This window comes from Euleptes europaea, chromosome 17 (genome assembly GCF_029931775.1).
Source record: "Euleptes europaea isolate rEulEur1 chromosome 17, rEulEur1.hap1, whole genome shotgun sequence".
NCBI classification, from domain to species: Eukaryota; Metazoa; Chordata; class Lepidosauria; order Squamata; family Sphaerodactylidae; genus Euleptes; species Euleptes europaea.
This window is the reverse complement of record NC_079328.1, coordinates 27,372,258-27,387,129: the sequence shown is the minus strand read 5'-3', so window position 1 is coordinate 27,387,129 and position 14,872 is coordinate 27,372,258. Positions and strand designations below refer to the sequence as shown.

General features: G+C 47.2%; 1 protein-coding gene across 1 annotated transcript; it reads right to left on the bottom strand.

Annotated features, from left to right (window-relative positions):
* Window positions 1-563: 563 nt before the first annotated feature.
* POLR2C (RNA polymerase II subunit C) lies at window positions 564-10,507 on the bottom strand. Its single transcript, XM_056862348.1, has 9 exons — window positions 10,421-10,507; window positions 8,939-8,988; window positions 6,847-6,915; window positions 6,569-6,621; window positions 5,550-5,678; window positions 4,104-4,155; window positions 2,979-3,147; window positions 2,529-2,603; window positions 564-699 (listed from the first exon to the last, which is right to left on the bottom strand). Exons 1-9 carry the CDS (start codon window positions 10,504-10,506, stop codon window positions 564-566), a joined length of 819 nt encoding a protein of 272 aa, XP_056718326.1. The 5' UTR covers window position 10,507.
* Window positions 10,508-14,872: the final 4,365 nt, after the last annotated feature.

The following is a 14,872-nucleotide window of genomic DNA, read 5'->3' as shown; positions in this document are numbered from 1 at the left end:
ATTCACACATGGCTAGCCAGGGGAAAGGCTTTTATTCAGTACAGCAACAAACACAAATAGCTAACAAACTTCAGTTACATAACTCGGACAGCTGCCAGGTAGGGATTGTTTACCCCAAAAGTCCAGCATAGAGAAAGGCAGAGGACAAATAGTATGCGTGTGTGTGTAATCTGTTTTGCATACATTCCCAGGTTCCCTAGAATCAGGAGAGCAAGTCCTCCACAGGGAATGAAGCACACTTCACTTTTAATGGCCTAAACAACAGATCCTTGCACTTGCGGATAGTAGCTTCCGTAAGGGAGGGCTGAAAAATGTTTGGCTCGAGGGAGCAACACAGATCGTATTCCTGCGGAGGATTAAAAGCAAGTGGCTCCAACAGTCAAGGATCAACGTCCCCCCCCCCAATGTCAGCAGTCTCCTTATTAATTCTGCCTCTGCTTACATAACAGCTACCAAGAAAGAGACCAGGCTCAATTTACAGTCAGCCTCTCGCTCTGGATTAACTGCTGACACGTTTGTCATGGCCTAGGGCCACATGCAGATCAACTCGTTCATTCACTCTCTCACTCTCCCTCGCTCTGGATCTCCTGACTCAGCTGGGTTTGGAGGTCACTCAGTTTCTTCTTCAAGCCAGACAAGGCTGAGAGGACGATGGTCTCGGGGCGGAGAGAGCCGCAGGACTCCACGTTGTAGTAAAACCTGCACAAGGATAAACAACACCAGACAGATTTGGAAGGAAACGGATCACTGCCCTTGATGAAGTTCCACACCAAGCAAGGCAAAAACAAACAAGAGACCTTTTCTTCCCTACCCAGCATGTTGATTAAAAGAGGGGGACATAAGGGAGCTGAGTCATCCCCTACTGCGGGTTAGGTGCTGGATCCTGCCGGTATCTGCCCTGTTAATCAAGTGCTTTTATTCATTTCTATATTTATATGCTGTTGACTCACCTCCTCCATTCTATCCTCACAACAACCCTGTGACAGCAGCACCTTAAAGACTAACAGCGCATTCCTGAGAGGAATGTCTGTGCCAGGCTTAGGAGGCAATGCAACGGCACCGCCTCCTCCCAGCGCAAAAAATCTGTGCAACCCTATGAGGGTTGCACGGGGGGTACGCCACCTAAAAGGGCGTACCCTTTTAGCCCAGAAACGCCAAAAATAAAAAGGGGCGTTTCTGGGCTAAAAGGACCTTGGAGGCTGCCTAAGGGCGGCCCAGCCCCCAGCCCGGCACCGTTATGCCCCAGGAACGCCTCCCAGGATGCCGTTACGCCCTAAGAACGCCTCATGGGATGCTGGCGCGGCCTTTGCCCGCGTCCGGACGCTGGTGGAAGGCTGCGTCGGTGTCCCGGGCTGGCGCTGCTGTGGCAACGGCCCACGACCAGTGTCCAGCCCTTCCCGCTGCCGTATGGGCCACTTACACCGGCGCTGGCTGCCCGGACGCCGGCGTGGCACCTTCCTGGCCTCCTAAGGGCTTTCACCCTGGAGGCTCAGAAATGCGCTGTAGCATGGCTAACCATTGTGATCTAACAACCCTGTGAGGTAGATGAGGTTGAGAGGGAGTGACTGGACCAAGGTCACCCAGTGAGCTTCCATGGCAGAGTGGGGATTTGAGCCTGGGCCTCCCAGATCCTAGCCCAGCACTCTAATCACCACACCACAGTCTCTCTCTCTTTCTCTCCCCTATGGGAGAAGGTGCCATTCCCTGATGCAGGTTCAGGGAACTGCTACTTCTACTGGAGGAAAGTGCCTCTGCTAGTAGTAGAAAAGAGCAAGAGTCTAGTAGCACCTTAAAGCTTTAACAACATTTCTGGCAGGGTATGAGCTTTCGTGAGCCACAACTCACTTCTTCAGATAAGGACAGATAGAATCGCATTCTAGCTGTTAAGTAAAGACAAGTGAATTAGACACACAACGGCAATATAAATGTCAAAAGCAAATAAATGACATTGGCAGGCATGATTGGATTAGGTGTGATATGCAGAGGGGTAGTAGGCGTGGAGAAATTAGCATTGGCAATGAGACAGGAATCCCAGCTCTCTATTAAGTCCTGGAGAATGCATAGTCTTGAGCTTCATTATTAGTTGTAATTCAGCAGTGTAACAGATCCACAGGTCCAACCCTAGAGGTGACCCATCTCACAGGGTAGTTGTAAGCATTGCACAGTAAAAGCATGAGCAGTACTTGCATGCTCAAACACATGATGCAAAAGAAAAGGGGATTATCTTCTGCACAAAAGCTGGCCACTAAAGCTGTAGCCTAGCCTATGGAGGTGGTCTCAGAATGAGACGGTCTATATCAATAATTCAGATTTGAGAATTAATTATTGTAATTGTAAGCCACCTTGAGCCGGGCTCTGGAGAGGTGGCATAAAAACCTTCTAAATAAATCATCCTGTTCTTTCTTTTTTAGCGTAGGAGTCTGAAGGGCCACACTCAGAGAATGGCGCCGAACAACACGTTGAGGCCAGAAGCAGGACGAACGTTCATGTCGCTCCCCTTACCCCATTGCAGTTACCCAACTCCTCACCTTTCTGGCTTCCCATTGGGATCATAAGGAGCCTGAGCCTCATCTTCATCGATTTCAGAGTATTCACTCTTTGGCCTAGGATCAAACAGGCAAATGAGGCTTCATGCAACAACTTCCCATTCATACAAAAGAAGGAACGTCTAAACTTCTTCATATGCCAGAACTACAGGTCAACATTCAATAAGCCAATTCAGCTCTAACGTCCAACCATGCTCTGGTGCCATGTAAATACGCCTCAGGCTTATGCAGTTCACATGCGCCTAAAGCTGCCTTATATTGAATGAGACTGTTCGTCCATCAGTCTTGTCTACTCAGATTGGCAGCAGCTTTCCAGGGTTGCAGGCAGAGGTCTTTCACCTCACCTACAACCTTATTCCTTAAGTGGAGACGCCGGGGATTGAACCTGGGACCTTCTGCAAAAGTTAAAATGATACATTTCTGGAAACCCACCATTCCTCGGGCTTCGGGTACACTGTGTGCCGCAGGGCGTTGTCTGGGTCATACTCAAAGGCCACGCCTGCCGTGGGGTTCCACTTGGCATGCTCTTTGCCGAAACCCTTCTTAGCATAGGCCCGCAGCCTCAGTTCCTGGCCTTTGCGTAGCTTGACGATGAGGATGTCTAAAGAAAACACAGGTGTTTGTGACTTTCCAGGCCTAGGAGTACAATCTTACCTACTTAGAAGGAACTCTCACCTTAGATGTGCCATTATAGGGCTCCTAAAAGAACCAGCTGATACCCTGCTGGAACAGGAGACCTGAGTACCCCGTATCGCTACGGGTATATGAAACTGCCTTATATTGTGTTGGCAATTGGCTCATCTCGGCCAGAACTAGCAGCAGCTCTCAAACAAGGCAGACATGAATTTTTCCCAAGCTCTGCAATCCATGATCCTTTTAATGGGTAGCAGCAGAGATTAAGCTTGGGTCCTTCTGTATGCAAAAGCATGTGCTCTGTGCCCTCTCGTGTATTTTGTACCAAAGACACCCAAATGCTCCCAACTTTATGTACCTAAGGCAATAAGGACGTTGGCTTATTCTGCAGAACTGGGCAAGCAAAGTGTGCCTGAAGTTTCAGCTAGGCCATGGGGCATTCTGATTGCCAAATTTCACTGAGATTTTTCAGTGGACCCAGCATGCTACAAACAAGAGAACATGTTCAGAGAACAGTTTCACATGCCAAGTTTAAATACTGGCCCCACCCTTCTTACAGCTTACAAAGATGAGAGGAAGAAAATGCAAAGCACATACTAACGGGATCCTCCCCTTAAGGATGGAGAGACTGGGATGAAGAAGGTGTGAATGTTCAGGATGCCATTCCACATTTCAAGTGTGAAACCCTGACTCGGCCCCCATACCCATTTTTGCAGGGGAGGGCAGACTTTATTATTACATTTATATTTTGCTTTCCAACAATCAGAGTGGATTAGACAAAATCTGAACAATGTCTCGTTTAATTAAATAATATTTTAAACTGGACTGGACTCTTCACATCTTGATGTTTCATTTTAGGAACCTGCCAACCGAAGCTAAGAAACAAATGTCATCCTTGCAGATCACATTCCACTAGATACATACCGTCCTGCTCAACATAGTCATTGGGGTCATTATCTCTGCTCCGGGATGTCACCTGTACAAAGGAGGTGAAATGTTTTATGAATACAGAGTCCACGTTCCTCACTTACACACAATGTTTGCCAACAGAGTTGGATCAGAATGAAGTCTTCAACAAAAAACATACAACACGGCAATGGAGCTTTTATTAATCACTTTTTGGAATCCATTACTGAAAACTATCATATCTATTTTTGAACATAGTTCCATAAGGGCATGATAAAAAAAAAACTGGAGAGACACTTATTTTACAGAAAAATCTCAGGGGGAAAAAAGAACATTAAAAATTAAATAACAGCAAACCAAGTTTCAACGTATCATGGAGGGGAGGTAAAAGATCTCTACCGCCATTTTAAGGGTTGTCCAGCAACCCCACAAACCTTGTTGCAGGTGGCCGTAGCTGACACCAGGAGAAGAGACCAAGGGTGGCAGCAAGAAAGACAACAGAAGGAGGTGTCAGCAGAGGCTGGGTGGGCAAGAGATGGAAAGCAACGTGGCAGCAAGCAAATAGGAAAGAGGTGGTGGCAGCGAGCAGGTGAGTGAATGAAAGAGGCAATGAAGGAAGAAGTGACAAGTGAACGAGTGAGCGAAGGTGGTGACAGAGAAAGGAGGACATCAGCAGTAAGAGGAGAGTGGTGATGTGACAGTGGGAAGGAAGGAGGAGAAGGGTAGGGGAACAGAAATAACCAGTAGGCTGGGGACCAGTAGAGGTGAGTGGCATTTCCCCACCCCGTGAATTTCTCATGGGTCCCCGTTTGTCCCAGCAAATACCATCCCACTTAACTTTCTGATTCTGGCTTAGAAAAGAGGTGCAGAGGTAACTCTCTCCAATGCTTTTAAAATACTACTCTATGGTATGAAAGTATAGCTGAATCCCAACAATGTTTTTTGCCTGCTGTTCAGCTCCAAGCACAAGGTGGATCCCTGTCTTCTAGAATATTAAAACTGAAAAAAGAAGTAGAGGAGAAAGTGGCCCAACACGCCAAACTAAACCATTCTCCCCAAAATTTCCCTTGCCTATGAAAGGTGACATTCACAATCTGCTCCATTCAAGCATTGGACAAATCTATTGCCTTGAAAGTTGCTGAGGCTATGGAGCTAGTTATGGCTAGATATCTCTCATTTAGTCAGGTTTTCAATATTCACTCTACGGAGGAGTTTGTACTCCATGCCTCTGCCTTAAGGATGGATGGACCTGCTTTCCTTCTGATGCCCTAAAAGCCCTTCGGTTGCCCAGATGCCTCAGGAAAGGCAGCCAGCTTCTGACCGCAAGGAACTTTCTGAGTCTCACAACGCTTTGGAAAGCAAACACAATAGAATCACCACTCCTGGCAGGAGCCTTAGTAATTTCTCTTTGGAGAAAAGGAGCAAGAGGCTGGGTCCAAAGAGAGGTTAACATGTTGTACTGACCGGGATAACCCGAGGATTGTTCGAGATGAGGTCCCGGGATGTAACATGGCGGGTCTGGTCTTCATTGCATCGGACATCAAGGGTGAACTCCACCGAGCACTCAGGACAAAACTCATCGCAATTGCAATCCTGAAGGGGAAAAAAGAGAAGGAGGGGGTGGAAATTCCCAATCAATGAGAGTCACTGGCGGTATCCTTCCCTGAAAACCAGAAGAACCTTAGTACGACTACTACTAATAATAGTGTGTTGTCAAGGTGCAACTGACTCATGGCGAGCCTTGGTGGTCATCCAAGTACTAACCATGGCTGACCCTGCTTAGCTTCCAGGCTGTGATGAGACTAGGCTAGTCAGGGTTATTCAGGCTGCTATAAAACCTCAGTACTAGATGTTACGGATCCCATGGACTGCCAAAAAAACAAATCAGTGGGTTATAGATCAAATCAAGCCTGAACTGACCCTAGAAGCTAAAATGACTAAACTGAGGCTGTCGTACTTTGGTCACATTATGAGAAGGCAAGAGCCACTGGACAAGACAAGGCAAGAGTCACTGGAAAAGACAATCATGCTAGGAAAAGTTGAAGGCAGCAGGAAAAGAGGGAGACCCAACAAGAGATGGATTGACTCCATAAAGGAAGCCACAGCCCTCAATTTGCAAGACCTGAGTAAGACTGTTAAAGATAGGACATTTTGGAGGACATTGATTCATAGGGTCGCCATGAGTCGGAAGCGACTTGACGGCACTTAACACACACACACACACACACACACACACACACACACACACACTAGATGTTAGCATACAGGGATCCTTGAGCTCAATCCAACTTCCCATGGAACCCTGTTTGGCTCTCTCTGGAAGCCAATTGAGAGACAAATGAAATACAAGAACGTGACATGTCTGGCAACAGAATGTTCTAGGAAGCCACTTTAGATGGATTACAAAGGGGGGGGGCTTGACCCTTCGGTTCTCAAAGCAGCCCTATGAGAAATCGAGTTGCTGTCCAATGCCCTCCACTTACTCTGGAGTACTGCAGTTTATCAACAACGTCATCACTGGTGAGGGGGATCAGACCTGAGGAACAAGAGAGAAAATAATGAAAATAACAACATAGGCTGAGCAAGGGGTAGGATGACAAGATCATAATTAAAGAGTTTCATACTTTAAAATTCAGGCTACAGCAGACCAGTTTGCTCAAAAGCTCTGCAATTTAGATTGATGTGGGATTTGAAAAGAACACAATAAAAATCTAGGGAAGCCCCACAGACCTCTCTTTGAGAAAGCTGCTAAGGAACTCACCCAATCTGTGTGCGATGAACTCATCATGGAGCACGGAAGAGTTGGCATCTATCTGGACCCAGTCAATGGCTAAGAATGAAACGACAGTAAAAAAGATGTATTTTGTTCTAAGATGTTATGGTAATGTTGATCCCAAGGCCATATTTACTTTGCAAGCCTAAACTAGTTCACTTTTCCCAGCTTTTCCTAAGAAACTTTGAGAACAGTAGCTTAACATTCTGTTAAGAAACCCTGACAGGGAAGCTGGTTCATTGGAATTTACCAGGGATTGTAGCAAAGTGTCTTTGAGAACTACAATCTCCAAGAGCCCTCTGAGAAGCCATGGCAAATAAAGTAGGTTTTAGGCACAGAGCATGTTCTCTTGCTAAAGAACAACTGCAACTAACAACAATATTATGCATCCGCTTTCTAAGGAACAGCAGCGTGTATTCTTATTTTGTTTCCTAATTAAGGAGATCTAGTTCATTAAGGATTAAAAACTAGGTAATTTCTCCTTGGCCTGCTAAATGCACATGGCAAACATATTCTTGTTTCCAATATGAAGCCTCACCTCCTGATGAGGTCACAGGACCTGACCCCCTGCAGGCGATGGATTCTGGCAATCTTAAATCACTGTGCTCCACTTCCTTTGTTTAAGTCAGTGAATCCTCACTATGGAAATATTGGTTTCCCGGTACCTGCCAATGAGCTTTCTGGAGCTCACACTCTTCCTACCCAAAGCAAAGACCCAGTCTTGCCCTTCTACCACCTCACAAGAGAGGGAAGTGCTTCAGAAAAGCCTAAGAGCCATCCCCTTTCTGTTTACAGGGAACACCCATTCAGAAGTAGCTGCCTCCATCAAAGAAGAAGAGTTGGTTTTATATGCCGACTTTCTCTACCACTTAAGGAAGAATCAAACCAGCTTCCAATCACCTTCCCACAACAGACACCCTGTGAGGTAGGTGGGGCTGAGAGAGATCTAAGAGAACTGTGACTAGCCCAAGGTCACCCAGCTGGCTTCATGTGTAGGAGTGGGGAAACCAACCCTGTTCACTAGATTAGCGTCCGCCACTCATGTGGAGGAGTGGGGAATCAAACCCAGTTCTCCAAATTTACATCCACTGCTCCAAACCACCACTCTTAACCACTACACCAGTATACCACGCTGGCTCTCAAAGGAAGACACTCAGCTTAGAAATGACCAACATTTTGTGATTGGCCCAAAGCAGCCATTTTGTGGTGATGCCCACTCCCTGTTCCCAAAATTCCAATAACACCCACAGGATCAACATGTTTGAAGACCCTTGATGTAAACTAATGGGACTATAATTCTGATTGACACTCCTTGTACAACACTAAATTCAGTGGCCACCAACTCCAGATGCACAGAACTGACACCAAAGGGACGCAGAGCCAGAGTTCCACCCCCAACCCCCATCTACCTTTACAGTGCCTCACGGCTAGTGGTGGCTTTCAGTTTTGAACCAGAAGTGGAGGCTGCATTGTTCGACTTGCATTTTTTAAAAGTTTGTAGTAGCGCACAAAATTTGAGTACTGTAGCACCTTACTGGCCAACGAAATTATGGTTTTCAAACATTTTTCAAAGACTCCTGGACTTAAATTTTATTCCGCTACTGCAGGCTACAGACTAACATGGTTACCCAACATTAAAAGTATGGTTTTTTTTCTGAAGAAACACATGCGGAAAGGAGTAGTGGTAAAAGGATCCTGAGATGTAGGAGAACAAGACAGCAAAGAGCAGACTGCTGACTGACCTCCGAACTGCCACGACTAACAAAAGGGAAAAGGGCAACACCAACTTTGGAAGGGGGAGTACATGGAGGGGTGTGCGTGTGCTAAAGCCAGCCTTCTTTGTACCACTATGCATGCAGGGACATAGAAGAACCAGTCATTTGTGTCGATGCTTCCTTATGTCCAGAGGGAAAAGGTATGACAGTGGTCAATCACTGCGCTTTTCTAGATGGAATGAGAAGGACATTCCAAGCCAAAATCCAAAGGCTGTATGCAGGCACCATAGTAACATATACTGGTATTTATGCAAAGTAACTATCTTCAGAAGCTGATGTAAAAAACTTAATGAATGGGAAAATACCTATAGTAGGAACTTCAGCTATGAACACCCTCCGGATAGAATTTGCAACCCTGGAAGAGAACAAACAAACGGACTCACAATTATAGCTACTGCATTTTTTTCAAATGCTCATATTAAAAATGATAAAAGCAGAGCCTGCATGATCTGGTGCCCCTCTACAGACTTTATTTGGTACATTTCCATCCCACCCCACTTCCAAGGCACTTAAGGCAGCATACATCACATGAACACATGAAGCTGCCTTATACCGAATCAGACCCTTGGTCCATCAAAGTCAGTATTTACTATCAGACCGGCAGCGGTTCTCCAGGGTCTCGGGCAGAAGTCTTTCCCATCACCTACTTGCCTAGTCCCTTTAACTGGAGATGCTGGGGATTGAACCTGGGTCCTTCTGCATGTCAAGCAAACATTCTGAGCCATGGTCAAAAGGTAAAGGTCTCCTGTGCAAGCACCGGGTCATTCCTGACCCATGAGGTGACGTCACATCCCAACGTTTCCTAGGCAGACTTTGGGGGTTACCGCACTTTGTATTCCCAGCAATGTATTAAGAGTTTGAAAATGTTATAAAAAAACATCGCTTTAAAAGGCGTTTTGGATACCACGGCTTATAAATGGTTGGAAAACGTCTTCACAGCTAAAGGGGCCAAAGTGCGAACAGTATTTTTTATAACGTTTTCAAACTCTTAATACATCGGTTCTTGTAGGTTATCGGGGCTGTGTGACCGTGGTCTTGGTATTTTCTTTCCTGACGTTTCGCCAGCAGCTGTGGCAGGCATCTTCAGGGGAGTCACACTGAAGGACAGTGTCTCTCAGTGTCAAGTGTGTAGGAAGAGTAATATATAGTCAGAAAGGGGTTGGGTTGAGCTGAATCATTGTCCTGCAAAAAGTATCAAAGGTAATGTGCTAATCATTGTCCTATAAGTATCAAGATAAATGTGCTAATGAGGGTGTGGTATGTTAATATGGAACCATTGTATCCTGAAGTGATCTGTTAATGTGTGATACATTAATACACGTACTTAATACATCGGTGGGAATACACAGAAAGTGCGAACAGTATTTTTAAAAACGTTTTCAAACTCTTCATACATCGCTGGGAATACAAGTGCGGTCACCCCCTTTGTTTGCGGGGCGGTTTGCCGGCGCCTTCCCCAGCCGCCTTCCCTTTACCCCCAGCAAGCTGGGTACTGAGCCACGGCCCCTCCCCAAATCCCCCCCCCCAATTCCATTCCATCCTCACAACCTCCTCGTTAGGTAGGTTAGGCTGAGAGCATCTGACTGGCCCCAGGTCAACCCAGCGAGCTTCCAAGGGAGAGTAGGGATCTGAACCCAGCTTCCCCCCCCCCCCACCTAACCCCTAGACCAGGCCTTGCTGTCTGAAAAGAGCCTCCCCAACGGAAATCTGACCCGCGGGTACCCGCGAAGGCTGGAACCGTTGAGGGTCTCTGAGGGTCTCCCCACCCCCACCCGCCCGGGGCTCACGCGAGGTCGGTGTTCTCGATGATGAACTTGACGTTCTCGTCGCTGAGCTCGGTGATGCGCACCGTGGGCTGGTTGGCGTACGGCATGGCCGCGCGCCGACTCCCTGCCTCCCTGCCACAGCGAGGCGGGCCAGGGGAGGGGCGGAGCCAGCCCGGCGGCCCAATCACCGCCTGCCCGGAGAGGCGAAGCGAAGGCCGGCGCGGCTCGCCTGCTCTCCCTCGCCCCCTAGCGACCTGGGAGGACCTGCAGCCCACCAGCCTCCAATTGCCGCACGCATGGTGCGGAGAGAGATCCTCTCTCGTAATGACTAACAAACATATTTTCTGGTAGGGTAGGAGCTTTCGTGAGCCACAGCTCACTTCTGTGGCTCACGAAAGCTCCTACCCTACCAGAAAATATTTTTGTTAGTCTTTAAGGTGCTACTGGACTCTTGCCCTTTTTGACTACTGCAAACAGACTAACACGGCTACCCACTGTGAATTATCCTCTCTCGTAATGGAAATGATGGGGTAAACTTGGGTTGGGTTGGGTTGGGTTGGGTTGGGGGGGAGAGAGACCCAAGACCGTTATCAAGAAAAAACAGTTTATTTGCAGCTGCTGACTCAGAGGCCCTGTGTGTGTGTGTGTGTGTGTGTGTTAAGTGCCGTCAAGTTGCTTCCGACTCCTGGCGACCCTATGAATGAAAGTCCTCCAAAATGTCCTATCTTTAGGACGTGCAGCCCACGAGCCTACAGTTGCAGCATGCATGGTGCGGAGTCACGCTAGGAAAAGTGGAGGGCGGCAGGAAAAGATGAAGACCCAACAAGAGGTGGACGGACGCAATAAAGGAAGCCACGGCCTTCAGTTTGCAAGATCTGAGCAAGGCTGTCAAAGATAGGACATTTGGGAGGACTTTCATTTATAGGGTCGCCATGAGTCGGAAGCGACTTGACGGCACTTCACACACACACACACACCCTGACCTGGATGGCCCAGGCTAGCCTGATCTCGTCAGATCTCAGAAGCTAAGCAGGGTCGGCCCTGGTTAGTATTTGGATGGGAGACCACCAAGGAATGCCAGGGTTGCTGTGCAGAGGAAGGCACTGGCAAACCACCTCTCTGTTAGTCTCTTGCCATGAAAACCCCAGAAAAGGGGTTGCCATAAGTCAGGTGCGACTTGAAGGCACTTTACACACACACACACACACACACATGGTTATACTGGGGAAGAGTTATTTATCCCAATTCAAGTTATGACGATACATCAACAAGTTATGCATCTCTGATTGTATTACAGACAGAAAGGCGACTCAGTACAGTTGCAGTTTCATCCAGTTTCTCCTATCATTGTTTATCGTTCACTCTGACACTCCATGACATTTCACCCACTGCCTTCACACAGTTATCCTGCCCAGCAACAGACTTCCCTTGCTATCTCAATACATTTACAGAAAGGGGAAAAGATTACCACAAACTACTAAGCCAAAATACTTAAGTGGATCCTCCACATTCTAAGAAAGTCTACCTTGCTGTCTCACTACTGTAGAGGGACTGGAAGAATTTTCTAACAGTTAGAGCGGTTCCTCAGTGGAACAGGCTTCCTCGGGAGGTGTTAAGCCCTCTTCCCCTGGAGGTTTTTAAGAGAGGCTAGATGGCCACCTGTGAGCAATGCTGATTCTGTGACCCAGTGGCGGACGTACATTTCTGGGGCCCTGAAGCTTGAACTGTTATGGGGCCCCCTTTGCAACCAGCAACAATAGGGCAACATCCAACAAGGTCCAAAGGGCCTTGCTGCCCTTGCAAGGACCTTGATGGTGGTGAACAGGTTGGTGGAGTCCTTGAAAATGGGCCATGCAGTGGTGAAATAAAACTACAGAACTATTAAGCCATAACCAACAAAGGATTTGAGGATCCAGCTCCCAAAATGTAGGCTATGAATAGCTTCTGGCAATTACAGGGACATTTTGAGGCCATATGAAATGGGTGTTAGAGCATATTCTAAGGTCAATATTAAGTACTTCAACCCATTGGCTTATGATTCTATCACTAAAAAACTCCATCGATTTTGTTGAGAAATTCACTCATTTAAAAAAAGTTGCTTCGGGGGGCCCTCCGGAATTTGGGGCCCTGAAGCTTAAGCTTCATTAGTTTCACAGTAGATCCACCTCTGCTGTGACCTTAGGCAGTTCATGAGAGGGAGGCCATCTTGGCCATCTTCTGGGCATGGAGTAGGGGGTCACTGGGTGTGTGTGTGTGAGAGGTAGTTGTGAAATCCATGCATTCGTGCTAGATGACCCCTGGTGGTACCTTCCAACTCTATTATTCTAAAACGCGGGGTCGTCTGCTGAAGCTGGAGGGTGAGAGATTCAAAACAGGTAAGAGGAACTGTTTCTTCACACAACGCATAGTTAAATTGTGGAACTCCCTGCCCCAAGATGTGGTGATGGCTGCCAACTTGGAAGGCTTTAAGAGGGGAGTGGACATGTTCATGGAGGAAAGGGGTATTCATGGCTACTAGTAACAATGGATACTAGTCATGATGCATACCTATTCTCTCCAGGATCAGAGGAGCATGCCTATTATATTAGGTGCTTTGGATCACAGCCAGGACAATGCTGCTGCAGTTGTCTTGTTTGTGGGCTTCCTAGAGGCACCTGGTTGGCCACTGTGTGAACAGACTGCTGGACTTGATGGACCTTTGGTCTGATCCAGCATGGCCTTTCTTATGTTCTTAACCCAGCTGGTTCACTCCCTTTTTGTTCTTACGAGCCTCACTTGTTTCTTGCACGCATGAGGGCATCCAACACGTGTTTGCTTTGGCAATTACAACACACACACACACACACACACTTTAATAAGGAGTGAAAGATGAACACTGTTTTATCCCAACATAAACTGATGTGCCACAGTGTGTTTCTTCAGATGTAATTAGTGGATCCCCACTTTAGAGGTATGGAGGGGGAAACACCCCGAGATTTTACTCCAGTATCAAAAAGCTGCTGTTATTCATCCCGATAATATTTGCGGTGCCATCCTAAACACCTTTCCAAGTCCAAGATTTAACTCATAGGGTTGGCAGTTGGAAACCTTTGGTATGGAATATCATTATGTAGTTGTGTAAGAGTAATATATGCCCCTTTGTAATAAGGTATGGTGCCTTTATGAATAAAATGTAGAGGTATGGACCCACCAAATTTCCTTCCAACATAAACTTTATTTCATTCACTTTTTCCCCAGTGAGGACCCAAAAAACCCCTCCTCCATTTTATCCTTACAACAACCCTGTGAGGTATGTTAGGCTAAGAGTGTATAACTGGCCCATGGTCATCCAGTCAGCTTTCATGGCAGAGTGGGGATTTGAATCTGGGTCTCCCAGATCCTAGTCCGACGTTTTGTCACACTAGGGGTGTCAGCCTCCAGGTGGGATCTGAGATTCCCCTGGAATTACAGCTCATCTCCAGACTACAGAGATCAATTCCCCTGGAGATAATGGATGCTCTGGAGGGTGGACTCTATGGCATTGTAGCCCACTGATGCCCTGTCCTCTCCAGGATCCATCCTCAAATCTTCAGGAGTTTCCTAACTCCTGGCAAAAACCAAGCAAAAAAACAAACAAACCCATTCCCTGCTGGTGCCCAAGGGGTACTTGGCAACCCTATGTCTAGGGTTGCCAACTGCCAGGTAGTAGCAGTAGATGTCCTGCTAATTCAACTGATCTCCAGCCGATAGAGATCATATCACCTGGAGAAAAATGGCCGCTTTGGCAATTGAACTCTATGGCATTGAAGTCCCTCCCCTCCCCAAACCCTGCCCCTTTCAGGCTCCGCCCCAAAAATCTCCCGCCGGTGGCGAAGAGGGACCTGGCAACCTTACCTGTGTCACAATGACTCTAGGACCTACTTCTTCATATGCAGTGACAGCATTCTCCCTGTGCATGGGTATAAAAAGAGCACAGCAGGTCAAGGAGCCGTGAAGTGTACTTATGTCAAATATCAATTAAATCTGGAAAGAAATACAAATGCCATTCACTGGTTATGCTGTGCTACTCAATGTCTGCTGACCGGGAAGGTCAGTGTCAGGTTTGTTTCCTTTTTTTAGTAATTTTTTTTTATTTTCTTATACCATTCCATACATATAATTAACATGGTCGTTTAATCCCTTCTTGTATGTCAGGTTTGTTTCCAAAATAATGAGATTTATTTATTTATTTATTTTTAAATCCCCCGTTTTTGTGACATCGTGGTCTGGCCTGTATTCCTTTTGCAGCTCCTCACGGCTCCCGCAAGCTGAAAGAGGCAGCGGGGAAACCACCCGGAACTAACGACCCCATGCCTCCCGAAAGAGGCATCCCAGCAAGCTCCGCCTCCTCCTCTCCCTTTTGTTCCGCTTGTCGATCCAGCTGAAACGGGGCGTGGCCAGAGCCGCGTCGCGCGGCCGCAGGGGCGGCTGGGAGAAACCGGCCTCTCCTCCAAT